A 27,888-nucleotide genomic window follows, 5' to 3' on the forward strand; every position below is an offset into this window, starting at 1 on the left:
TTATTATTTTCATATTGTAAAGTATTGCCAGTTGTCAGTCTTTATTGTAAATACTGAAGGAACCAAGAGCCCAGATGGGCAAGCTACTTCCCTCTCTGCAGACCACCATCTCCACCAGCCAGCCTCTTACAACCTCCCACCTGCCTGCCAGGAATCAGAGAGGAGGGAAAAATTCAAGAAAGGGAAGCTGTGAGAAGTAGCAAAAACTCAAAGTAGGAAAGCTCCATTTGAGAAAGCCTTGAGGGTCTTTCAGATGCCCAATGGATGCTATAGTCTAATGGAGAGATAAGTAAATAAAGTAAATAAGTAAATAAAACAGTTGTTTATGAGCCTGGTGCATGTTCTGATATCATAAAACAAAGAGATGTGACCAGCCATTTAGAGAGAGTAGTCAGAGGAAGGTACATGCCTCTCTGAGGGGGTTACATTTAAGTTGAGGCCTGAAAAAAGCCAATCAAATGAGCCACCTGATTAACAAAAGCAGGAAGAGCCAAGGACAGGAGGGTTTCAGGCACAGGCACCACCAAGTACAGAGGCATTAGAAGATATGGCCTCCTCCCAAGCCAAATTAGGTCCTCAGGACACAGCTGACCTTGGCTTTCACCACTTCTTGTTTACCAAAGATAACCATTAAACAAAAGAAAGCCTTTTCCCACAAGGCCTGAGGACAGCTGTTCCCAGCATCTCTCTCTATCTACCTGCTTGGCATGAGGGGATTGTTATCTGGAGGTGATTCTTGGGTACCAGGCTCCTTAAGGATCAAAAGACTGAGAAACAGACCCACAATGAATTTATATAATCTCATGACTAAAATTCAAGAAGATCCCCTTCAGCTTCTTTAATCTCATACCTATTAGCTTTCTCTAAAGGAGCAGCTGTTCTGAGGGTGGCCTGGCTCGTAACTAAACTGAGGGATTGGGAGAGATTCCTTGTCCCATCCGGCAAGTGCACTATTCATTGATTAGGTGATATCCTATGGTAAATTTGCTAGGCTTCAGCGTTCTTCCATGAACTGGGCAGAACCAGATGAGAAACACCATCAGGTAGCCCCCACTGGCAGGCCAGGCTGCAAGCAGGACAGTGTTGGGTTGGCAATCGAGGAGCAGACACCAGTGCTGTTTAATCTCGGATGGTCAGTGAGAAAAATTCACGGTGTCAGAAGTCAGAGGACAGGGAGAGTCTTGCCTCTTAGCTACGAAATTAGAAACAATTTTAAAAAATGCCACAGAATTTTAACAATCTGTTCGCTGAGGAATGCTGTCTCTGGCCAGTCTTGCAGTGGCCCTTCCCTGGAGGAAGAGGGTAGGTCCCTTTATTATAGTATTAGTCTCTATTTTATTGGGCAGTGTGCAGCCACTCGTTAGAGAGCAGTAAGTGGCATGGGAAGAAACATGAGATAAAGCAAAGAGCAAAGGAGTCATAAAAACAGGGCTGCACAAATGATATGTGAAACTGTATCTCTGTTTATTTCTATACTTTTAACCCCTTCTCTTTCCCTTCCTCCCCCACATCCTGGTTGCTAAAGGTTTTGCTCTGCATAACCTACACCCCGACATTTGACCTGAATGGGAGCGCAGTACTGAAGATTGCCGAGGTGAGTGCCCGCTTCCCCCCCCCCCCTCCGCCCCCTCCTGGCCCTCGAGTGCTGCTTGTTTGGTGCCTGCTGGCAGCTGCCTCCCCCAAGCTGGGAGAAGTCCCTGCTGGAGTTGAGGTCCAGCAGCCAGCAGTAGGGTAAACCCTTCTCTGATCATTACCTTAGGGAGTTTCCACTAAGGAAATGATCTGTAGGAAGCAGGCTGTGGACTCCATCAGCCTTGGTCATAATGCTCTGCATGCTTTGGTTTGCTTCATTTGAGGTTTTAAAATGGAAATAACAGTACTGGTTCTCCCAACACTACTACACCTCAGTGTTGCATCTCGTTTTGCTTTCTGAATCTGTTTTTCTTAAGAATAATTAAAAAGCATTCGATTTTTTTAAAAATGGTTTTTGAGAAACCAGGTATGAGAGTGAGAGAGAAATTTACTGATAAAATTCCAGGCTGTCCACCTAAAGCCAGATGAACACATTTTGTAACACTCGTTGGAAAGCCTTCTCTTTCCCATCTGTGTTGCAGGCTAGGGAACTGTGCACCTTCCAGCACTCCTAAGAGTATGTCCAACAGAATTCTTGGCTTCTCGAGTGCCTGGCAGATGCCTGTGGCTTTTGGAAATGTCAGCATTCCAAAGCTATACTTTAATACTCTTAGAATAATTTTCTTTCCATTTCTTGAAAAGAGTATCTTCAGAATTCATGTGTTTTGACAAGAGTACATGTGTAGACCTCAAACGGGCAATGATATTCTGAATTCTGAAATTATGAAGAAAAAAGAAAGCTTAATAATCAGTGCTCATGGATATCTATCTATATCTCTCTCTCTCTCTCTCTATCTTACAGTAATGATCACCATTCCTTGAATATACCAGGTAGATACTTAGTGTCTTGAACATGTCTTCTTTTTTCTTTTTCTAATTATTGAGGTATAATAGACAAAAATTCTACATATTCTAAATCTACAACTCCATGTTTTGATATATATACACATTGTGGAATAACTACCACAATGAAACTAATTAAAATATTCCTCAACTAATATAGTTAGCATTATCATGAGTAGTATTTATATTGGCCTATACCTGTGCTTTTTATGGTGTTGTGTGGCATTAAAGAGAGAAAATTAAGAGAAAATTATTTTTGAACACATTGAACATTTTTATGTGTCTGTGAAAAGAACAAAAAGCAATTAGCTGACCTCTCACTACAATGTAAATTCCCAAATGTGTATTTATATAGGTAGAAAGAACACTTATCTTTAACATATTTATATGTTTTACTCCATATAGGTAAAGAAATAGAATATTTTTTCAGTTGATTTTTAAGGGACACCTATGAGTGTTCTCATTATTTTCATATTCCCTTTTTTGTGTGTATGTGGTAAGAACATTTAACATGAAATCTACCTCCTAAGTGTAGGATATGGTAGTATTAACTACAGGCACTGTGTTGCTCAGCAGATGTCTAGAACTAAACTTTACACCCATTGAATAGTAACTTCCCATCCCCCCTTCCCTTCAGCCCCTGGCAATTACCAACCTAGTCTCTGTAGGATTTTGACTATTTAAATACCCTATATCAGTTTGCTTTTAAAATGACAAGTGTAATTTCTGGTTACAGCAAGAAAGCATAGTGGCCTGTTAGCCCTTTGGCATGTGAAGGATGAGAAGGGAAATGCAGCTGTTCCTGCCTAGCCAATCTCCCTGCTGATGGAGCTGAGGACTGTGGTGGAGGGGGGTGGATGGATGACAGGTTGTTCCAGGACCTTCTGGGGGGGAGGGGAAGTGCTGCCAGAGTTCCAAGCTACCTTCCAGAGGAGGAGGAGGAGGCTGCCTTTACCATCCTCACAGAAACCAGTTTTCGAATGAGAATCTGAGAGATTCAAGATGTCATCCCTGAAGAGTGGACACACATGGCCGTGAACCTCCCAAGTTAAGGCTGTTTACTGAAGGTATCTAGAAATCAGAGTAAAGACTCAGCAGGCCTTTTCAGGTAGAATAAAACATCAAAACATAGTGGTCTACCAAAACCTGTAAAGGAAAACCAAGTGTTGTTTTTTTGTTTTTGTTTTTGTTTTTTGTTGGTTTTTTTTTTTTTTTTTTTTTTTTTTGTCTTTTGGAAAAAAAACAAAAAGATCTCGGCTCCAAAGCAACATAAAGATAAAGGCGTTCTGGCTTCGTGGCAAGAAGCCCTGGCTCGGGAGTAGCACTGTTTGGATGTAAACCCCAGCTCTGCTGCCTCCACCCACCTGTGGTGTTCTTGGCTACCTCCCTGGGCCTAGCGTCTGTTCTCTGCTGAAGCCACAGTGGTAGTGTGGTTGTGCCATTTGGACAAGGAAGGTAGAATCCATTGAAGAAGCTGTTAGTGCGGATCTAGCCACACAGTAAGGCCTTGCTGCTGCCTTGGGGGAGCGGCAGGTCCATCACGATGTCCCCTGGATAACGCTTTTCTGGCCAGGACCCTGGCAGGATGGGGCATCCAGCGAAGCTTCCTGAGAGAACAGTAACTCATTCACTAGCTCTCCAGCTCTTCATGTCCTGCTGTGGCCCTCTGCAATCCCTCAGTTGGGGAAGCGTCCCCCGTGTGATAGGAGCATGAAGGTAGTGAAGCCGGGGTCAAACCATCATGGAAATGTGTGTTGCTTCCAATGCTGGCTTGGACTTTATAGTCCATGAAAAAAGCTTGAGATGACATTCCCTTGAAGGAAGGACTTGATGAAGATCTAGAAAATAAATATCTCATCATGTATTTGATGGTGAGGCCTTCCACTGGAGCCTGCAGGCCCACTGATGAGGTTCTCGGCCCTTCCCCTCCTGCAGGCCCACGAGCAGACTCTTCCACTGCCCCGTTCACAGCAGGACGTGATTTCGTCTGCAGTTCTCCTGCTCCTCACTCCATCTGCCATTCTGCTCTGGTCACTGGATATGTTGGAACACTCCCCAGCGTAGCAGGACTGTGGAGACTGCTTGGTTACAGGTGTGAGAATCACCATCTCAGCGTGCCTTTGGTAAATGGCAGTGTGCAGAATTGCCCCCCTGGGCCTCGACAGCAGCTTCAAGAGAGTAAGACTCCAGCTCTTTTGTCTGGCTGGTCCATGGGAAGGACATTCCCAAGGCAGTCTGCTGACAGAGGCCGAGTAATCCCCGAGCATGACAAGCACCACAGATCCTAGGGCCAGAGCTTCACACTCTGCTGCACTGCTCAAAAAGCCAACAACAGACACACCCTGGAGAGTGCTCCTGCTGCTGGGAAGAATAGTGGACATTTATCCTGCAACCCATCAGATTTCTATGAGGTATAAGTTCCATTTCCAGGCCCTCCCATGGCCATTCTCTCTCCTAGCTGGTAATTCTGAGGAGGCATGACAACATATCCTGTCACTTGTTATGGTGAGAGACAAGTACATAAACTCAAAGACAATATTGTATAGCTGTCCCTCATATTTATTTAGCACTTTCTCTGTGCCAGTCACTGTTTTAAGAGCTTTACCTATAGTAAATCTTATAATCCACACAATACCGTGAAGCAGTATTATCCATATCTGACAGATAAGGCAACTGACACATAGAGGCTCACCAACTTCCCAAAAGTCAGAGAGCTCAAAAGTGGTGGACATGGGATGCAAGACCAGTGGCTGTGACTGAGCTTCTACTCTTCTCACTGTGTTGCACATGCTGTCACCAGCTTGGTTGCAGAAGGCCCACCTCATGGGGGCTCTTATGATCTCCTCTGTAAATAGTGGAACCATCAAAGAGGCTACCCCCAGCTTCATCCCAAACCATGTTCAGGAAAGAATACCATACAGATCCAGTGTTGGAGTTAAACTAATCCTGCCTTTTGTCTTTAAAACATGTCTTTTGATTAAGAGTATAATACATATCAGTTGACTACTAACGGTGATCAAAAATCAGAACAAGGGGCAGGCTTAGGTTCCTATATAAGGCTGGCCATTTTCAGTAGTTACTTGATTAGGTTTTGGCTTTTTCCTCTTTATATTCCTGAAACTGTTATCTATGGGAGACTTACAGTCACCAAGCTCTGGAGGCCTTACTTTTACATTGGTGGTTCTCATCAAATGGCTTCACATTAGAATCACCTGGGAAGTATTAGTAAAAAGAAGATGCCTACAGTTGCCCCCAGAAATTCTGAGTTTTTTGGTCTTGGGGGATCCTAAGCATTCACATTTTGTAAAAGCTCCCCAGTGATCCTGCTTTAGAAGCCAAGTTGACAACAACTACTCTGATGGCTACTCTTCTCTCCCACCAACCTTTGCTGTAAAACCATGTCAGAATGAGCCATGGTACTCTAAAACCTCAGACTGTGGTCCACCAACCAGATGCATCAGCAGCACTTGGAAGCTTATTAGAGATGCAGAACCTCAGGCTTTACCCCCAGACCCATGAATAAAAGTCTGTTTTCTAATTAGAGCTCCCTTGTGATTCATGGGCCTATCCAAGTTTAAGAAGCAGTGTCACATGTGTCAGCATACTCTCATTTTAAATGGTCCAAAACCCAGGCAAGAGCTGCCCCTGTCCCCAAAAATGGTAACCTACCAGCAGCAGCATCCCCTCTATGGTGACCCCTCGGTAAGTGCAGGCTTTTGATTCTCCTATCATCCCTCTTGTCCTTCATCTCCTGCCAGATCACCTCTACACTTTTCCCTTCCCATTTGTCAGTGCTTGACATGTATCAGGTGTATTTCTTATGCTTTAACAGTCTAATCTGCTACAGAGCTGTCCTACTGTTGCTTCTGAAGCCATAAGGCCCACTGTCAGCCTTTAAAAAGGGGGAGAATGCCTCTACCCCATTCTGTAATTATGTAATCTGGCACAGGATAAGCAGATCTATTTATGTGAAAAGCATAGCAACAATTTATAAATATAAGCATATGGATCAGTAGTTACAAATACTAGATTATTAGATGAATAATGTATAGACAATTTAAGAAAGAATAATAGTAGAACCATCTGAAATCATTATTTACATTAGCTACACAAGAGAGGAATAAACATTTTTCTCACTGGCCTTTATGGTTCCTCAAATTTGCAAAACAGCTCAGACCCTCTCAGTTCTCACCATAGAAGTCACTTAAATTATTTTTCAATGGTTGGTGGCAGGCAAAATAAAACCCTCTCCCTGTAAAGACATCCATGTTCTAACCCCTGGAAACTGTGAATATGTTAGATTATATGGCAAAGGGGAATGAACTTTGCAGATGGAATTAAGACTGTTACTCAGCTTTAAGTAAGACTGTTGATCTTAAAAATAGCATCAACGAAAAGAACTATGTAAGAAAGTTATACTGCCACAAAAAAAGTTATTCTGTAGATTTAAGCGCAGTGATTTTGTAGATTCTCAGGTGCTTCTCACCTGCTCATTGAAAATCTGCATCTTGGTTTTGAAAGCAGGACGTTCTAGCCTAAAACTAGTGCTTCACTCCTAGAAGTTTTCTTACTTGTATCTGGACTTTTCATAAAAATAAGTAACTTAACGAAAAAAAAAAAGTTCTATTGTCACTTTTGCTATAGCTTGGGAAACTATTTAAAAAACACCTTAAAATCAATTATTTAAAGCTCCTGTGGAAATGTTGAGAAAGAATCCAGACATTCTCTTCTTTCTTACCCTGATGCACATTGACTTTTACTCAAGAACAGTGTTTACCCTGAAACCTGTTGATCAGGAAATGGGGATGTGTACTTAACTATGAAAAATGAGCCCATTTCCCCAAGGCACTGTTGAAACTGTAAGAGGATCATTAAACATGTAAAATGTAAATAAAGCCTTTATTTGTATGTCTATCTTTAACTTGTTTAATTAAATTGTAATAAGGAAAGTTTTTCAGAGCATAGTTTTCCATGATATAGGAGGAATATGAAAATCATCAAATTTAGAAATGGATAATTATGAAATATGTAATATGTGTTTTGTCCAATTTCATGAATAATCAGAAATAAAAACTCTCTATGGATACATAATACTTCTCTTAATTGGTTGAAAACTAGACCAAGGTTTCTTTTAGTACGATGCCCAATTTAGCAGATCTGCTGTTGAGTTTTCCAAGAGTAGTTACTTTAATATTGGAGAAAGCTGTAGGAATAAAAATTGCCAAGGACTTTGGATAAAGGAAGAAGAGAAGCCAGAGCCAGAAGGTCTGTAGAGCGAATTTGAAAATGGTTAATGTTTCATTGGAAAAATTCAGGGTATATTCTCACGCCTTCTCTAGGCTCCTCTGTGGGATTTTTCAAAATGAAAAAGCCTTGTTGATCAATGTGTATTTTTTGGTTTCCTTATTGACTTATGGGAAACTTCCAGTCTTTGATCTTGTTAAGTTCAAGCAAAGTCTATCTCAAAGACCATTTTTTTTTTCTTTAAGATTCTTAGTTTTAGGGTCCTGCCTCTTTGACTCCATCTATCCATCTATCCCTCAGTTGTAAAACACTGGTTAATAATAATAACCAACTAATAATAATGGTAGCTGCTAGCCACTGAGTCCCTAGGGTATGTCAATAAGTAGTGTCTTTTTTTTTTTTGTACATTCTCCTCTCATCTTTCCCACAATGAAGACAGATAAAGAATCCCAAGAAAAGTGAGGATAATTTGCTTGTCCAAGTTTCTACAGTGAGACATTCAAATTCAGACTTTTTATATTTCAAATATGGGCTGTTAACCACTATGGTATATTGCTTCCTTGCTCTCAGCCTTTAAAAATGTTGGTAGGATCCTGCCATCATAATATTGGCAACCAACTGACATTCTTAGGAGTCTTATCCACCTTGGCTTTTTACCACGATGCTTAGTTAGAAAATGGCTGTATGGTGTTTTCACATATGAAGCAGCAGTATTGGTGAATTTTATGTTTTTTGTGACCATAGATTCAAGTGACTGTTAGGTTTATGCCTCTTTCTTGGGTATCTTTATATATCGATACTCAGTTTATATTTTATGAGCATTATACTAGCATCAGATGATCTAATGTTTTTATGTTTCTAGTTTTATTTAGTATCACTTGTTACCAAAGGGAATTTAAAACCATGAAGGCTGAAGACCTGCTGCCAAATATTCCAATTCCAAGCCAAATGGTTCTAGTTGTCACTAAAGGATTTTTTTAATTGGGCTTACTGCTAACTCCTGAGTGTCCAATGATTTCTTTCTTTTCTTTTCTTTTCTTTTCTTTTCTTTTCTTTTCTTTTCTTTTCTTTTCTTTTCTTTTCTTTTCTTTTCTTTTCTTTTCTTTTCTTTCTTTTCTTTTCTTAAATGTAATAGCATTATTCCTGAGACATACAGCAAATAAAATATTCTTTACAATTAAGGAGATTAGTCTGCAGATAAAATCCAGAAGAAAAGTGCATAGGTGACCCAGTCAGTTTTTCTTGGAAGCATCTTTTTTGTTATGTTCTCTCTAACCCCACCTCCTGGCAAGAAAATTGGTCAAAGGAGCCCAGATTATGGTCTCAAATTGGCTGAGGCCTATGAAGTAAGGAAATCCTGTTCTCAGGAGTGTCTCCACTTTTCCTTCTGGAAACACTTTCTTTCTTCCTTGTGGGCCTGTTTCTTTACTGACCCTGATTTGATTCCTTTGAGGTGTCTGTTCTTTGGTTATTTGCTGCCGGGTAGGCTTTGAGCAAACTAGTCCTTTTGCAAAGACTTTCCACCTTTCCCTGGAATGTCTGACTTACATAGCTCTTGAAGAATTTATTTGGAGTTAGAAGACATGGAGAGCAGTGCAGAGATCCTCTCTACTTCATTTTGGGCTGCTTCACAGGGCAAAGGGTAAAGTTCAATAGACCTTCTGTAGACTAAGGTGCAGGAATTAAAGGGTTGAGGCCTCTTAAGGCCATTTTAATAAGCCAGCTTAAGCCAAGAAGAATATGAAGAGGAGGAGAGAAGTCACAATCAGAGTTGTCCATATATGCTTGGACACCTTAAAAATTTCTGAAAGGAAAACCAACAAATTTCCTAACCTAGCATGATAGACTTACTTACACACGTTTCTTAGGAATAATAAAATAACTTCAATTCACTCTGTATGTGTGTGCGCACAACCAGCAGGAACCATATGATGAGGTGCCCTCTGTCACATACCCACCTGTTACAGCAGTTCACCTAGAAATGGCTTGGCCACTGAATTGTCATGATTCAATGTAAGGTTTAGGTTTGTAGTAACAATCAAAATTGGTTTTGGTTCTAATGTGATCAACAAGCTTTCATCATATTATTCCCTATATAAAAAGACATTTCTTCTTCTTGTAGCTTAATTTTTGATCTCCTGTTTTTTATCACCATAAATTATTTTTCATCTCCATAAAGATTTTCCAATTGAAAACATATAGCTCTTCTGTTTATGGAACTTGTTAGTGCTCAGTATCATGCACTGTTTTAACAAAACTGTGCCACCAGCCCTGTTCAGATAGGAAAGAGAAGGCAAATGCATGGTTTAACAAAGTGAACGTCGTATCCACTTTGCAAAGATAAACAAATTTCTTTTGTGGCAGCCGCTTTAAAATTTGTTATCACTTTGGCCAATGTTATATGTCTATGACATTCTACTATGCTGCTTCATACTTAATAATAATGATTCTACCCCGGTGATTAATAATAATGATTCTTAACCTCGTACTGTTATTTATTGGTCCCTTACTTGATGATACTACTGACTCTTGTTGCTTGTGTATGGCTTGCAGACTTGTGTTTTCTTGTTCTTTTTCCTTCTGCCTTTTGGATTTGTTTTGCTTCATTAACTCTTTGTGGTTTTGCCCTCAGCTGTGTCTAGCATGCCATAAAGCTGGACGTCCAGAAATGCATGAAATGGTCAAAATGTCCATTACGAAACTCCTCACTGCCCTGTGTCTTCGTGCGTTCCCTGGAGATCAGGGGCCTGGGGCTTTTCACAAGGTATTTGACTTGGCCCTTTGAGCCTCTGGCAGAGATACAGAACTGGGACTTTTAAGTGTCAGTTCTGCTCTACGAAAGCAAAGGGCATGGGGAGGTAGAAGTGCCATTGGAAGTACTGCAAGAAGAAACTGAGGAGCCTCTTCCCAGAAACTCAGCCTGCCTTTGGACTTGGTATTCTCTTACCTTCTCTGATTCACTGTGCTCATGTTAGCACTGCTCCAAGATAGAGGCAGAAAAACATTTATGAAGTGAAAAATCACTGGCCTTGAACACGGTGGTCAGGTTTATCATGGAAAACCTAGCTCGATGACCCTTACTGGTTTACCAGTTTATTATTATTATAGCAAGTAGGAGAAACTTTTTGTTAGGATATGTCAAGATAGCTGATACAGCATTTCTTTCTGTGGACTTAAAAATAGTGATATTATCAGGTATGTGGTCATTTTTATTTTTAAAAGGATACCCTTTTGGGGGATCCCTGAGTGGCTTAGCAGTTTAGTAGCTGCCTTTGGCCCAGGGCATGATCCTGGAGTCCCGGGATCGAGTCCCACATTGGACTCCCTGAATGGAGCCTGCTTCTCCCTCTGCCTGTGTCTCTGCCTGTGTGTGTGTGTGTGTTTCATGAATAAATAAATAAAATCTTTTTTAAAAAGGATACCCTTTTATCCAGTAAATATTTACACATCCAGCTTTAGCAGAATGAGCTTCTTAGATTAACACTCTTTTTTTAAAAAAAGATTTTATTTATTTATTCATGAGAGGCACATAGGCAGAGGGAGAAGCAGGCTCCCTGCAGGGAGCCCGATGCAGGACCCCGGGGTCATGACCTGAGCCAAAGGCTGACACTTAACCATTGAGCCACCCAGGTGCCCCATTTTTTTAAGTAGGCTCTACACCCAGCACAGAGTCCAACTTGGAACTTGAACCCATAACTCTGAGATCAAGACCTGAGCTGAGATCAACAGTTCGGTAACCAACTGAGCTACCCAGGCACCCCAGATTAATACCTGTTTTTTAGGGTTTCCTTTCCCTTTTTTAAAAATTTAAAATCAGTTTGTCAACATATAGTATAATACTCAGTGCTCATCCCATCAAGTGTCTTCCTTAGCGCCTGTCTCCCAGTTACCCCATCCCTCCACCTACCTCCCCTTTGGCAACCCTTTGTTTGTTTCCCAGACTTGGGAGTCTCTCATGGTTTGTCTTCCTCTGTAATTTTTCCCCACTCAGTTTTAAAAACAGAGTAAGCATGCAATGAGTCACTCCAAGTGTTGTACACCTGGTAGAGGCAACTGAACAAAAGAGGTAGTGGTGACATTAAAACTCAAACACATTTGGTATTTAGGAAGTTCTTGCCCATATACTGAACCATACGTATTACATAAACTCCAGTTCCTCATCCATGCTTTCTTTCATGGGTCCAAAGTGACCGATAAAATTTTTGAAGGGAGGTTGTATAGCTCATATAGCTCTCTGTACCTAAAAGAATCATGCTTATATTGAGCATGAGTTCAGCTTTCAAAATAGCTACTCTTTCATCTTTAATACTTCTACAGCTTCAAAATCCCCCTTAAATTTATTTTAGTGCTCAGAGATCTTAAAGATCAGCAGCTATAAAGGCTTCTGGAGAGAATGTAGGATTTAAAGAAAACTGTTAAATTTTGAGGCATGAATAGTCCTGCTGTGCCTAATTACACTACGGAGAATTTGTTGCATCAAAGTGAAACCCTGCACTCATTTGGATTTATTTCCTGGGTTTGTGCATCATTTCATGACACGCCAAGTATAAGCCTTCCAAGATTAAGACACCTTTTTTTCTAAGTATGTATAATTTGTGGCTTCAAGTACATTATAATCCATCATCATTGGAGAAAATGAATTTAAAACTTACATGCCCTTCAATGGTAATTAGAAAAATAAATATTTTGGAATTTTCTTTTTTACATAAAAATGAATTAATCTAAACCAACTTCCAATTAAATTTATGAGTTTTAAATGCTCACTTGGACTATTCAGCATCCAATAGGAGATAAATTAAACTGTTGGAAAATATTTACTTTTTTCATCATTAATTTTACCAAAAAGGTTATGACAAGCCTGACAAGAAGTTCCAGTGTAGACAGTAGTGGCAACAAAGGTTAACACTTAGGATCTCTCCCATCTCACTTCTCATCCATCAAATTAAATTTGTCATTGAGGTGAGAACACTTTATTTTTATTGTAGATAAACTCAGAGTTATTCCTAGAAAAATAATTTCAGTACATTAAATCCCTTCTTTTTCTTTTTGTGGGTCTAAATATAGTTAGCAAACAGGAAAGGATGGCCTACCTTATAGAGGGAAAATGCAGTAAATTTAAAGCACACATTTATTGTTATGCCCATCTCCATTGTTTCCAGAAGAATTAAGAGACAGTAAAATCTAAAAAGTCCTGACATTAAACATCATCATCATCAAAGGAGGGTTGGGCTTGATTTTTTTGGTTCGTTTTGGTTTTGTTTTTTTCCCAAATTGGGATTTTTCCATGCTGCAGTCATCGGGGAGTCCTCTCAGGTCCAACCTGATATTCAGACTTGCAAGACCCAAATAGGCCACAAGTGGCATTACATCTGCTCAGCAGATACACACAGGGAAGAGAGGCAGGGCCCTGGCAGGCATTTCTCTGTCACAGGAAGGAGTCCCTGCCTCTGAGTGGTTCAGAGCCAGTCTGTGGCTCTCAAATGCCAGCCTCAGAGCAAGAAGATGAGAGCCACCCCGGTGGGTGCAGTCACCTTGGCTGCCAAGCCTCCATGTTTCAACTGTGTTAAGGAAGTGGAATGTCCTTAACAAGTCTGTGAACAGAACTGGCAGATGTCCCTCGGAGGATGTGAGCAACAAGATGCGCCCAGAAAACCCAAACCTGAACTTCTCACCAGATTTTTAAAGTCCATCCACATTGTTCTCAATTTAGATGCAACTTAGAAATTGAGAGACACTTTTCACCCTAAGCCATGCTGCTTGGTAACCCAGCCCATGGTCCACCTCTACCAGGATTCCAGAAGAGCCCAGCCAGAGAGTTACCCAGGATCGAGCTTGTTTATAGTGCAGGAGAAAGGGATTCAGTAACCCTTTCCCCATAATTCATAACTCAGGAGTGAGTAAATTCTGTTCCTGTTTGGCCATGGCCGGAGGTTTTCCTGATTAACTTCCAGCCCCCTGCAACTCCTCTCGGTAGAATTACTTGGCATATCTAAAAATCACTAATTTGCATTCTCTAATGATGCTCTGGGTAAGTTCTAAGAGTGGTAATCTTTAGGAAAAAGGTGACTTGCCTGGAGGCTTAAAAACAAATTTTCAAGATTTTAAATATTTCTAGTACTCATTGATAATTAGTCCTCAATCAGGCTGACTTTCTACTTAAGAGAGATTTATTATCCTCTCTGGTCAATTCCAAAGCATGTCGGGAACCAACTGATACCCACAGAGCGTGTATGTTGCTATCTTATTTCTTTACCAGGTGTGCATTGAGACTTACATATGTAGCTGTCACCAGCGTAGTATAAACACTGCTGTGCGGGCAACTCTGAGTCAAATGCTGAGTGACTTGACTTTACAGTTACGACAAAGGCAGGAGAATACGGTGAGCAGCCTTGCCGGTATGTGTGTAACTGCATGCGGTGTGTCCCACATCCCAGCGCTCCCTCCCCCACCTGCTGCCCTGGCTGTTTCCTACTGCAATAGTAGGAGGGGCTTGCTTGGTTTAGAAGAATGTTTATTTATACAAACTAAGCTCCTTAAATATATTTTTGCCTGTTTAAAGTTTTCGGAGTCCTTTTTTCCTTATGGCTCCTATCATTTTCTAGTCATTATTTTGTGATTCACTTTTGTTTTTTAATCATTTTTTTTAACTCAGGTTGAAAACTTTTACATAAAAATATTGTGTTGACACATTAGCTAATACTAGAAGTAAGTTCAAAATTAGGAAAAACTAACAGCAATTAATTACATGTTTGAGGTGTAGTGTGTGTTTCTCTTTGTTAACTAAAAGATTGTGCCAGTAGGTCTTCCGTGCTGGTGCCATAAGGGTGAATGAAGCTCAGTTTGCCTTCTCTCTGTCGTTGAAGGCCATTGGAGCTTATTGATCTAAATTTGAACAGATTGTCTAAAATGAGCATTCCCTGGGAAAAATATAAATGTAATTGGCTTCTCATATATTTTATCTTTGGGGAGTGAGTGTTAGTGAAGAGATGATTCTTCTTTAAAATAGGTATGTGGGGTTCTTTTTTATCTGCTTCTGAATAATTCAGATTAAAATTCTTTTAAAATTTGCAAGAAGTATTCTGAAATGAACACTTTATTATTCTTTAGAATGGGAAATCTCAGTGGTAATCTGAAATATCTCAGAAATTAACTTTACAGAAGTTAAGATCTCATATTCAACTGAAATCATTTCTAATTTTTACTTTCAATTATCTTCTAATTTTTAGAGTTGAATGAAACCTTAGGGTTTACCTAGTCAAATTCTTTTACCCTTCATTTTACAGATGAGGAAGATGAAACCCAGAGAGGTGAAATTGAAATCTGAAATGCATGAGCTTATCAGTGAAAGAAAGAGCCAGAACTAAGCACCTGGGCTCCTAACCCCTGCTGTGACAGACAGGGTTGAAAAAGCAACACTAATCTGAAAAAGCAAATACTGATTTTTTTTTTAATGTTTGCTATGTCCACAGCCCAAGTTTCTATTAAAAAATTGTTTTATCTTGAGATGCTATTTCCTTAGGTTACCCTTTGTTAAAAACTACTTCATTTAAACTAGTATTTTGAATATGGTAGCATGGAAATAATAGTTTAAAAGAAATTCAAATTATAAATAGAAAATATGCTACAGAAAAAAAACACTTAAGAAAAAACATTAAAGCACATTGTAATAGAAATAAACCTTAAATGTTGAAAATCTTATATTAATCATGTACTCATACTTCATCCTTACTAAATGGCAACCTGATAAGGTAATATAATACTAATGGTATCTTCATGTTTTAACATGAAACACTTAAATGAAACTTTGTAGTATCAAAGTGATTTTAATTGTATCCCTTTGCTGAATCTTTTTAAAATTTTAAGTAGAAGAATATTAGGTTTCAAGTAAAATGACTCAGCCTTTTAGCTCACATTGCTCTTCCATGAGACAGGTAACAGGTAGAGAGCTATAGAGGTGTGGACCAAACCCAGAGTATGCAACTATTGATCACGGGGTTACAAGTTTGAGTCCCATGTTGGGTGTAGAGATTGGTTAAAAATAATATTAAAAAAAAAAAAAAAAGAACCTAGAGGGTTGTCTGCCTCTGTCTGTGATACTATGTGTCTAATAAGCCCTCTGGCCTGCTCATCACTGACCATCTGGACTTACCCAGCCTGAGGCAAGATCCCAAATTAGGTGGAAAACTAGTATTTCCTGTCATTTCCTTTCTATTACTCATGCAGTCCCCAGAGATGCTTCCATGACCCAGAAAAGTAATTCTCAGGGTGCTAATATTTGAAGCATATGTGATATCTACTAGAGGGAGACATAAGTTTTGTCAGCTAAAAATGGTAATTTTTTAAAAAGCCTTTAAAGGGAAGTGGTCTATAGGAATGGTGAGTTTCATTAAAAGGAGATTGCGTGTTCTCTCATGGCGCACCTAGCATTACCTAGGAAAGATGTGTAATGTGTAGCATGACCCATCACGGGAAAGAATCATGAGCCATGTCACAATTAGGAAGACTTAAATACAATGGAAAGAAAATAAATCTAGAATGCAAAAACATTAACATGGTAATGTTTGATTACAGTTGATCTTTGAATAACATGAGTTTGAACTACATGAGACCACTAATATACAGATTTTCTCCATAAATACAGTAATGTATTTTTTCTTCCTTATGAAGAAAAAAAAAAAAGAAAATTAAGAAAACTTAATAACACTTTCTTTTTTCTATCTTACCTTATGATAAGAATACAGAATATATTACATATAATGTATAAAATATGTGTTAATTGACTTGTTTATATTATTGGTAAGGTTTCTGGTCAACAATAGGCTCTTAGTAGTCACGTTTTAGGGGAGTCAAAAGTGACACACAGATTTTTGGCTATATGGGGTGATCAGTTCCCCCAACTCACACATTGTTCATGGGTCAACTGTATCATCAACCTAATGTCTACCCCTACTCCCAGGACAGATTATGCAATTTGATTTTGTACCATCAGGATCTTGGAGTTATTATCAAACTTTGAATTATTGAATTATTTAGATGATGAAAGCTATTATTAGATTATAAGTTACTAATTTCAAAAAGCAAAAATGCCACACGTAAATACTTAGGGGGAAGGTGGTAGTGTTTCTCCTGTTCTCTAAATATGATTTAGATGTTTTTCCTCCAGAAAATGTTGTTCTACACTCTTATTTAGCCACTTCTGAGCTGTAGACATTGACATAGGATTTCAGTGAATGCTATGGAAGCAACTGAGCTTGCAAATTGATGAACAGAGAATAGTAAAAATATGCCCCTGTAACAAGTTTAAATAAGTTAAAACAGTGTCCTGGGATGATTTATATGTCTGGTAGTTGATTAGAATGAAAATACCCTCTTCTCTCCCAGTGCTCAGAGGTAGGGAGACCGAAGAACCTTTCTACAGACCTGTATTTTAAAGTTCAGGAACCTGATCCTTCTTATTACTAAGAATCTGTGTTTGTTAGGTGCCAATCAAAGTGTTGTCTGTGACCTTGGGACAAACTATCTGTGCAAAGGTAACTCACCAGTTTACGCAGGGGTAGCTCCAAGCCCTAGCTAAGCACCCTGGAATCATACAGTGTGTAAAGGACTTAAACCTTTGTGAAGATTGCAAACTCTTGAATGAATATTTTAGGACCTGATGAGCTCAGTTCCAGACATCAGAGTCTTTTCCTAAATACCATGAGTAATGAAATGCTATCAAGACCTGGAGGGTGCACTTAGGAGAGTTAGGTGAGCCCAGAGCACTCAGAATGACATTTGTTTCCTTGAATTTTCCATTGTCTAAGAGTCCAGGATTTTTGTGCGCAAATCTTCTAATTGTCTTGTGGTGTGTCTCCCTTACTAGATCATTGAAAACCCGGATGTCCCACAGGAGTTCAGGAATCAAGGTATTGGATTTGATTTTTGCTAGTTCAGTTTAAAAACCAGGTAGAAGGATGCATACTCTGTGCTTGGCGCTGGGGATGAAAGGGGTGAGTAGGGGCTCCCAGGGAGCTCTCAGGACGTTCTGCTTAACTTCGGCTTCCCAGCTATTACTTCATCAGCTGGTTCTTAATCTTCCTTCTGGTCCTGCACTCTGCCAGCCCCACCGATTACCGTTCCAACTATGTGAAGGATAGCAACTCTTCATATACCTTCCTGTTGGAGGCTGGAGGTTTTTGTGGGTATTATTATTATTATTATTATTATTATTATTATTATTATTATTTTGGTCATTGGTTTCTTTTGTTCTCCATGAAGCCAAGCTTATTAATTGTTAAAATGAGAATTAGATAGAGGGTTGTGGAAACCTGATTGACATTGAGCTACTAATACCACAAGTGTTTGTGAAATGCAACTTTTTTTAATATAGAGAAATGAATCTCACAGGAAATCTGGCAGTAGGACAAACAGCTCAGTTTAAGTGGGAGATGAAATCAAGGTAAAGAATTTCTGACCCAGAGGAAAAGGAAAAATAAAGGTCCACATATAATTGACAAGCAGTTTGTTTTTTGGTTTGGGGGGGGGGCTTTTTTGTTTTGTTTTGTTTTTTACTTTGGTAGTATTATTTTCTGAAAGAGATACGAAAAATTCAGACCATCTAATTTAAAAAATTTAAATATATTTCAGATTTTATTCAGTAATTTTTTAAACATTTTTTTCTTAATTTCTTTTTTTTTAAGATTTTATTTATTTATTAATGAGAGAGACGCAGAGACACAGGCAGAGGGAGAAGCAGGCTCCACGCAGGGAGACCAATGTGGGACTTGATCCCGGGACTCCAGGATCACGCCCTGCAGCCAAAGGCAGGCGTTAAACCGCTGAGCCACCCATGGATCCCCTTTATTCAGTAATTTAAAAAATACTGGGCAATCTGCTTTTCTTTGATAGTTTTGCATGTTAGTAATAAGAAAAGGTGGGGATGGGGGTGGTTATAGAAAGGATGGAAAGGAGAATGAAAGGGGAAAGAAAAGCAGTCAAGGGGATCCCTGGGTGGCGCAGCGGTTTAGCGCCTGCCTTTGGCCCAGGGCACGATCCTGGAGACCTGGGATCGAATCCCACGTCGGGCTCCCTGCATGGAGCCTGCTTCTCCCTCCTCCTGTGTCTCTGCCTCTCTCTCTCTCTCTCTCTGTCTATCATAAATAAATAAATCTTAAAAAAAAAAAGTTTTGAAAAGCAGTCAAACAGCCACAATTAGGAGAAACAGAATGAAGGAGAGAAATGAGGAACGTGTCAAGTCATTCTGCGTGGAAGACCATAACTTCTCAGGATTAGCCATTTCTTTTTCCTGTCCTCCTCTGACTTTACTATCATTTTCGGTCTTCTGTGCTTGCCATTTTTTCTCCAACTTCTCTGACCTCATGGTCATTCTTTTATCTCTGCATTTATCATACACTCAGCCACATTTGTATAGATATTTGAAGGTGTTTCTTGTAAGAAAAACAAATGCTTCCACCTGTTACTTCACTTGGCCCAACAATTCTGTCAGTTTGGGATTGTCTGCTCCCATTTCACCAAAGGGAGAACTGAGGCTTTCCCAAGCTCACACAGTAAGCAACTTGCGGACCAGTACTTGGACAGATTCTAAATTTCACCCTCTCTATAAAACATCCAGGGCTTCTGTGGAAGTTCTGTTGCTAGTTTCTGGGCATGAACACATTTGGAGGGAAAATTGTTTTTTCTGCCATTGTTCTCTTAGCAACTGTGTGCCCTGGGAAGCTGGACAGTGGGTTAAAATAGTAGAGATGGTGACTAAGTTATTTTGCCCTCTTTCCCTAGTTCCTTAGTTTGAAAAGACCACCTTTCTTTCATGCCGCCAGTTTTTCCTCTCTTTGATACAACTCAGATCTGCTCAAAAGATCCAGAAATTCCAAAGGTCAGAATAAGGGATACATTGTAGCCTGCTGGCCTGAATATTGAGAAAATTGTTGTCAACTGTGTTTGTTTCTTAATTTAATCAAATATCCTTCCATTAAGTGTGAATGAGTTTTATTTATAATAGCAAACAATGTATTATTTTCTTTCTGAAGTATTTTACATTAGAAACGAATAATTGTATTTTCTATGATAATTTTAGTGGCTTAAGGGAGGCTCAGCATCTGAAAACCAGCTTTTCAGTCCTGAAGACATTAAAAGCAGAGGATGGAAGGACTGTTGAGGAAGCTTCTAGGGCTCTCTGCCCATGTCTAATGCTTATAACCTCTTCTGTTTGAAGGGTCAACAGTTGAGTCCCTCTGTGATGACCTTGTCTCTGTGCTCACTGTTCTGTGTGAGAAGCTGCAAGCCGCCATCAAGTAAGTGCCTTCCACGTTGGTGTTCTTATTCACCAGTGGTCTGTTTCTGAGAACTTTTGTCTACAGCTTCACCTAAAACTGCAGATTATAAGAACAATGGTTCCCCCATTGGTATTCACCTGTCACTCCTGAGAAATAGATTCAGTGACTTTGGGCAAGCTTACTTTACTAAATACCATGACTGAAGGATATAATTTTCTCATGAGAAATGGGAAAACAATAGTTTACAAAGAAGACTTACTTACTTACAAAGTAGAGTAGTTGATGTGACAAAGCTAGTTGATGTAACCCAGGCACGTCCCAGTTGTATGACTCAAAATGAGTCTCCACACTGACCTCTGTTGAATGTCAGGGACAGACTCCATGGTCTTTCTATATTTCTTCTAACATTTCCCAAGCCTGTGAATTCACATGCATATTTTTGAAAAGAACACATTATTCTGACTTTTATATACTCATTTTTTTACATGCCAGTTTAATCATTGATATTAGATCGTATAGATGTTGTCCACTGCTCCAACTTTCTATACGGTAAGTTAACTTGTTAATTTATGCATCTATAATAAAGTCAAATCATGAAAGAACTAGACTTTCCAAGATGAAATGAAGAGTCTCTACCAGCTACATACATAGTTAATTGCAAAATTCTGTAACAAAATAAGATTCTGAAATGCCCTTTGAGTCATGAAAGACAGTATAATTTACTATGAACTAGAATATTTGATAAATTATAAAACTTTTATTTATAAATTTTATATATAGTAATAAGTTGGAAGACAGTCTAGTTGAAACATTAATGAGGTCTCTCACTTTGCTGGAAAAATTGTAGAAACTTATTGGGGTTTTGTTTCTTCTTAAATAAACTTAGGGGGTCTTTAAAGCTAAGCTTAGAATGACTCAAAGTTTTTGCCCAATAGTTTCTATATCAGATGATCTAATCCATCACTCCTCTAGGTTACCTGCACATTTTGACCAAATTAAGCTCCCTTCATATTAGGCACTTAAAAAATGAAGAGTTCTATTTAATCCATAGATAGTGTAAGCCAAAAAGAAAAGCACTTCTTCCATAGCCCCACCTCAAGTTTCTCTCACCCCTACACCCTAAGCAGAGCATTGTTTTTCCTCAGAATGGATATGTCGAAAAGCAGTTGGCATGTGTAGTTGGCTTCCCCTGTACTCTGCTCAGTTTATATATTCACTCTACCCATCCATGACCAGGGTATAGATTTCTTCTAGTGCTCACTCCTCCCCAGCCCTGCCTAGTTTCTCTCCTTCATAGCAGAGCCAGCTGTTATATCAGAGCTGAGGGATGTTTTTCATTGGCTTTTTATCCTAAGATATAATCATGTATAGTGTTTAATCACTATTGGTTCAACTACATTATCATCATTGCATTAGCTGGGTAAAACCTCTGTTTTGCTCCTTACTAGCTCTTGACTTTGGGCAGAGCTCTCAACCACTGTAAACTTATGTATCCTATAAAATAATTAACATTTATTATTGTTTTATGTCATATAATACTAGTGATATAAAATATGTTAGGGGTTTTTTGTAAGAATCAAATGAGAAAATTTACTTAAGAGATAGTTGATTCCCAATAGCCAAAGATTACCTGAGGCTGAGAGAATTTGGTTTATGAACTTGTAATAGTGAGGGAGTCTGTACACTATACGGAGCCAAGGGTGTCCAGTAAAAGGATGTTAGAAGGGATTGTCCTAGATTTGAACCAGAGTGAGGTGATTTATTAGAGTGGGTGACCCAAACTTAGGATCTGTTCAAGGATTGGGTGCTGTTAGAAAGTAGGGGCCTTCCTGGTATGGGACATCTTAATTTTTATTTAAATGATGGCAGGAACAGATGGGAGCTGTCATCATAGAAGAAACAGCATTAATTCACAGGGAAGGATGATATTTGGTCATTTCTGTGGTTGTACAGGATTCCTTTTTTAAATCTTTGTTCAGGCCTATTTTTGGATTGGCTTTCATATTGTTCTGTCACCGTTGTGGAGAGTCCTCATCTGACTCCAGTATTCTGTGAAGTTGTTTGTGTTCACCAGGGGAACACCACAGCTAGCTGGTAGCAACGAGGCAGTTGCCAGCTGTCAAAGATGCTCCTGTGCCCTCCTCAGATCTTAGCGTTATCAGGGAATAAAACACAGACCATCAGAACTTTGAAAAATATAAAGGCTATGTTCATTACTTTGCAGGCAAGGGAGAAAATAAGCTATACATTTTTTTTTCCTGAGTAGTTTGCTAAGAGAAAACTAAGATATTAAGTGCTAGAAAAGCTCAAGGTACTTATGCTATTAATAATTGAAAACTAGCCACCAAGATAAGTCAGAACAATTCTGTAGGTCTATGGATGGTGGATTGAAAACATACCATCGTTCACTGGTCAGGAAAGTCTTCAGCTAGGTCCAGTAAGGGCTTCAAGTTCCATGGCGCTCTAAAACCTGGATGTCTCTAACATGAGCTGTAGGGACCGCTATCTGTAGAGTGACCATAAGACCTGGTATACCTGGAACAGTCCAAGGGTATGCCTGTTGTAATTATTATAGACATTCAGTATTGGTATCTTTAGGAGGTTTTGGGATAAATGGAATTTTTTAACTGCTTAGTGCCTAACAATAAATATTTGATAAATATTAGCTCTCAAATGGTTTGTTTACTTTTAGAATTGTCAGTGCTAACTTTAGTTTATGATGCAGTTTGAGACATTGAACTTCTTACATCAGACATTTGTAGATCATTAGGAAACTACATTGCACAAACACTGCAAATGCATATGTGCAGATATTACAGACTAAAGGTCATAAATGTGTATCAGTCACTGGGGGGAAAAAAAACATTTCCAAACCATAGGACTTGGGAATAGGCTTTAAATGAGAAAAGTAATTCATGTGACACATACATGTTTTTCTAGGATTTCTCATTGGGCTGTGGCTCAAAGATAGCTTTAGACATGTTGTCACAGAGCTTACTGGTTTTTATAGGATTTTATAGAGCTTGGTTTTTCAGTGCAATTCTCCAGTTATGCTTCTGTCTTTAGAGACTCTTCACCATGTTTGAGTATGGTCTTTCTCACCATGATTCCATTACCCTGAGATGAGTGTTCTGTGGCTAAGGGAGCTGGGGTGTAGCATGCTTAGTGAAGCTTAAATAGGAGACCTGTAAGGCCACCTGGTCAGGTGGACCCAAGCTCTTGGCTGCTTTCAATCTGGTGATTCTCTTTATTCTTCTTGTTGAGTTTTCACATCTTTTACAGTTTCTTCTGGATTTACTACCTGAAATCCTTTAATTTCTATTAGCTAAATTTGATACTTCTCCCACCTTCTAAATATCTTCTTCCTCTGAAGTCACACTATGGTCAGTACTTTCCTTCAGTGGTCATTTCCAAAAATCAGTGTCCACATACCTCATAGGGCTTTTGCTCCGTAAAGGTGTGTATTCATGATATATTCAGTCTCTGGGAAGGATTCACAGAGTGCATCCAGGTATGCAGAATAACTCACATGCCTTAGAGATGTGTTATTAATAGAACATGATGCTTTTTAAATCCAATGGTTTTTGGAAGGCTAATTGGGCTCAGAAAGCTATTCATTCATTCTCTGCCTATTGGTCTCCTATAAGCCTCTCCCCACTGCCCTCTCCTCCCAGTGCTGAATGGCAGAGAGAAGTGTACACCAAAGCATTCTCAGCAGCAATGAGGCAAGGCCAGGTGTTCACATCATGTTTTTAGTTTCATTCCACTTCTCTCACAATTACTTAACCCCTCTCTCCTTTTCTACCTAAATTTCAATTGTCTCAAAGAGAGATAAGGTCAAAATGATCCATAATTAAACAGAATTCCAGGAACTCCAGAAATCCAGAATGTGCTGTCAAATACCCTTGCAGTCAGTCACCTTGCCAGTATGAGAGCTGCTTAGCCTTCCCCGCCCGCTGGTCCACTCACAGCAGTTCTTCTCCATGGATCTTGAGCTCAGAGATGAGCAGAGAATGAACCCAGCAGCTTACTCAACCTACCAACCATGAAATGCTCAAGTGGAAGACCAAGCCAAGGGGACCACAATCCTCCTAAGTAGGCAGATTTTTTTTTCCTCATGTGTTTTGAAGAAGTTGGCTGGTTTCTTGACTTCTTTCTACTCTGTGCTTTTCATGTATTTGTTTGTCTACAGTCAGACAAATAAGAACCACACACATGGTGCATGTGCATATATGTATCTAGTGAGGGGCATGTGTGGAAGTTGCTTACATTTCAAATGCTCCTTTAAATGACAACTCGTGCAAGGCCATGAGCACCCATTTTTCCAGACCGCTGCAGCCCACAGAAAAGCTACTGCCTTTGGTCTCCAAGGAGACTCTCAGGCCCGTGATCTTGGCAATGCATCCTCTCTGAAATCAGGTCCGATGGCTTGGGGTTGCAATATTGCTGTGGCACACTCTGCAGATACTTGTAGAAACCTTGACTGCTCAGAACTTTTCTATGGGTGTATTTCTGGTTTCAGAAATTAAGAATCTTTATTGTTTAAAGTTCTCATTTTCTGGTGCTAGACTGACAGTTTGAAAGGTATATATTTTTGAACTGAGGCATTTAATAATTATTTTTCTTAATAATGAGTCCAGTGAGATAACAGAGAGGGTCCTTTCAGAACTTTTTCAAAACGTGGCTTATTGGTGATATGACCCTTCTGTTTTGCCTTCTCCAATCATTTCTACAGCCTCCAGAATGATTATTCTAGAACAAGAATTTGGTCCTGACATTCTCTTACCTGCAGAATAGAGTTCAGACAAGTCCTCCAAGACCCTTCCTAATCTGGCCCCTGGTTCCACCTCTTGTTGATGGTATCCTCACACTCTGCTCCAACCACAGACCACCACCACCCTCTCCCCAACACTGCCATGCAAGTCTCCCACTTTAGGTCTCCGTGCAGATGCCTTTTCTTTTAGAAATTCTTTCTGGGTCTTTCTAAGGATTAGATGCTACTTCCATATGCTCTCATCAAACCTTGTGTTAAATTATTTATTTGTACCAGTTACTACACAATCCTTTACCTACCTGCTTCCTTGTTTCTCTAATCTCTGAAGAATAAAGACTGTGCTGTTTCTGGTCAGAAACAATGCCTTGCTCAAAAGTGTAGGGAAGCTTGTGGGTAGGAGTATCAAAACATAAAGTCTTTACCTGGCCCAGGATGGCTAAGTATGTCTTACCTTTCTTATTCTTCATCCAACCACCACCTTCCTCTTGGCAAATAGTGATAATTTTTGTGGAAACTTAGCCTTGACCTACCTCTTCCTCCCCCCCTCAGTGGGTGCAGTAGAGTATATCCAAATATAGGCAGCATTCTCTTTTTCAGAATAATGGCATTATTTGAATCATTGTACAGTTCTCTTTGGGCAAGGAAGACCATCTTAGAGTATGAGTTAGCAAACTTTTTCTGTAAAAGGCTGCACACTGCCTCTGTTCCCTGTCCATTTCTGTTATTGGTTTACAACCATTTAAAAATGCAAACACTGTTTTTAGTTCATGGGGCCACAGGCAGGATTTGGCCTCTGGGCTGTAGCCTGCCAACTAGTTTTAGAACTTGATGTCAATTTTATAGAGACCTATTGCCAAGGAATCTAACATGGCATGGCACTTAAACAAGGGACCCGCAGCCCCCCATCTTGCCATCCTTCATCTTGCATCCATGCAACCTTTCTCTGTTTGGCAGTTGTACGTGTGCAGCCTTCTGCGCCTTGGGACAGCCTGGGGTTAACTTTTCTCGTTCTTCCTTCCTGTCTCCTCAAGTTTCTACTGTCCATTCTCCTTCTCCTGGGAGTTATTTGAACTGTTAAGGGCATTAAACTTCCTATTGGCATTTACTTAGGAGAAAAGAGACACAACCAAAAATGATTTTTCAAAGCAAGTTCCTCCTTTTTTGGAACATTCCATTCCACACAGGATTTCTCAGTGAATTCTCTTAAAAGTATTTATTACATATTTGTATAAATGAGTGCTTGAACATTAAATTCTTCCTTATTACTGTCGGTCACTTAACACCCACCTGGAGTTTAGTATTTCCTGATGTGTTAGGCAGAAAACTTAGTCTGGGTATAAGAACGTGCACCCCAGAAAACTCTTGTTTTCACATCTGTCTCTATGGATTAATCTCATAATAATAACTCTGAGAAAAATAATGTGTTCATTGGACAACCATGTTGCCTTCAAAAAAGAAATTCAAATGCAATTTAGTAAAGTGTTGACCATTTAAAAGATAATGTAATTAATGGTCTTTTGAAAGGTTTTGACAGTTGAACACAAGAAAAGCTTTCTGGAATAAACTGTGGCATTTAATTGGTAATGATAAATCAGTATTTGTTCTGTAATGGTAGCAAATGTGCCGTACTAATATAAGGTGTTGATAACAGGATAAACCATGTGCAGAGGCGAGTAGAACACAGTAACTCTGTTCCATATTCAGTTTTTCTATAAATCTAAAACTGTTCCAAAAAGCAACGTCTATTAATATTTTTTTTAATCACCCAAACTATATTAGTGTACTAGGGCTGCCATAACAAAGTACCACAGACTGGGTGGCTTATAGAATAGAAATGTCTTGCCTCCCAGTTCTGGAGCCTGGAAGTCCAAGATCAGGATGTCAGTAGAGCTGATTCCTTCTCAGGGCTACAGGGCAGGATACATTCCTTGCCGCTCTCCTTGACTTGTAGATGGCCATCTTCTCCTTATGTCATTTCCATTGTCTTTCCTCTGTGCATGTCTCTGTTTCCAATTTTTCCCATTTTATGTGGCCATCAGACCTACCCACATGACCTGACTTTAACTTGATGACCTGGGTAAAAGACCCTGTCTCCAGTAAGGGCATGTTCTGAGATACCAGGGGTTTGGTCTTCAACAGAGGAATTTTCAGGGATGCAACTCAACTCGTTATGCTAACTGTCCCTCCTCCCAAATTAACACCTCTCTAATGCCTAACATTCTTCCAAGTGTTTCCCACATACCAACTCTTTCATTTTGCCTTCACTTTGCATGAGTCTATGTGTTGGTTTTGTTCTGCAGTGACCAACAGCAGTTGCAGCTCCTATACTTGGAGTGCGTCCTGTCCGTGCTCAGCAGTTCCTCCTCCTCCATGCATCTGCACAGAGGCTTCACAGACCTGATCTGGTAAGCAACCCCCTAATGCCCCCCCACACCAACCCGAGGCTTCTCCCCTTCCAGCTCTACATGTAGGTCCCTTCCCGTGGCATCTGCAGCCTACCAGTCACCCCATTTGTGCACGAATGCTTTAGAGAGAAAGCAGGGAGATTGCTTTGCTTGCATGCACTAGATCAGAATACAGAGAGGTTTGTGATTATCTTAACAAAGTAGGCCTCAGAGGCCCTCTTGCATTTTGTTGACACCATAGGATCATGAGACTCAGGAAGGGAAAGATTATTTCTAGGTTATTCATTTATCTCAAAAGTGTACAAAGACACCAGAAAGTTGCACAGGGGGCAAAAGCTAGTAAGTGTTATTCTTAGCTCTTCCCTGATACTTTCTCCATCTCAACCTGAAGACTAGTCACTTAATCATAGCCAGAGATTCACACAAGTGACAGGGCCCGCAGGCAGCCAGCTAGTTGCTCTGGGTTCCTGGGCTTTTTGACAGGGAGGAAGTCCAATGATATGTGACAGTGTGTGTGTCAGAATTTTAAATTAACTTCTCAAATTAGAAGTAGAAATAATTTAGTTACTTATAGTAGAATGAAACTTTCTAACTAAGCCATTTATCACTGTGAGTCTGTTTCTTTACATAAGATGGTTTCTGAATACTTGTCTTGATATTTTGGTTAATTCTGCCTTGTGTTATGAGAAAAAGTATTCTGTTCATATATGCAGGAGTG

General features: G+C 39.7%; 1 protein-coding gene across 5 annotated transcripts in view; it reads left to right on the forward strand.

Moving 5' to 3' along the window:
* Positions 1 to 27,888, forward strand: part of ARFGEF3 (ARFGEF family member 3) — a 176,211-nt gene that overhangs the window by 58,347 nt on the left and 89,976 nt on the right. For 2 of the 5 annotated variants that reach the window (XM_038526137.1, XM_038526141.1), the window contains exons 5-10: positions 1,526 to 1,594; positions 10,352 to 10,483; positions 13,976 to 14,098; positions 17,582 to 17,624; positions 19,931 to 20,009; positions 27,066 to 27,170. In XM_038526137.1, coding sequence (XP_038382065.1) covers positions 1,526 to 1,594; positions 10,352 to 10,483; positions 13,976 to 14,098; positions 17,582 to 17,624; positions 19,931 to 20,009; positions 27,066 to 27,170 — 551 coding nt within the window. The remainder of the gene's footprint in view (positions 1 to 1,525; positions 1,595 to 10,351; positions 10,484 to 13,975; positions 14,099 to 17,581; positions 17,625 to 19,930; positions 20,010 to 27,065; positions 27,171 to 27,888) is intronic. The other 3 variants (XM_038526138.1, XM_038526139.1, XM_038526140.1) reach the window with 3 other exon arrangements.

Source organism: Canis lupus, chromosome 1, assembly GCF_011100685.1.
Source record: "Canis lupus familiaris isolate Mischka breed German Shepherd chromosome 1, alternate assembly UU_Cfam_GSD_1.0, whole genome shotgun sequence".
NCBI classification, from domain to species: domain Eukaryota; kingdom Metazoa; phylum Chordata; class Mammalia; order Carnivora; family Canidae; genus Canis; species Canis lupus.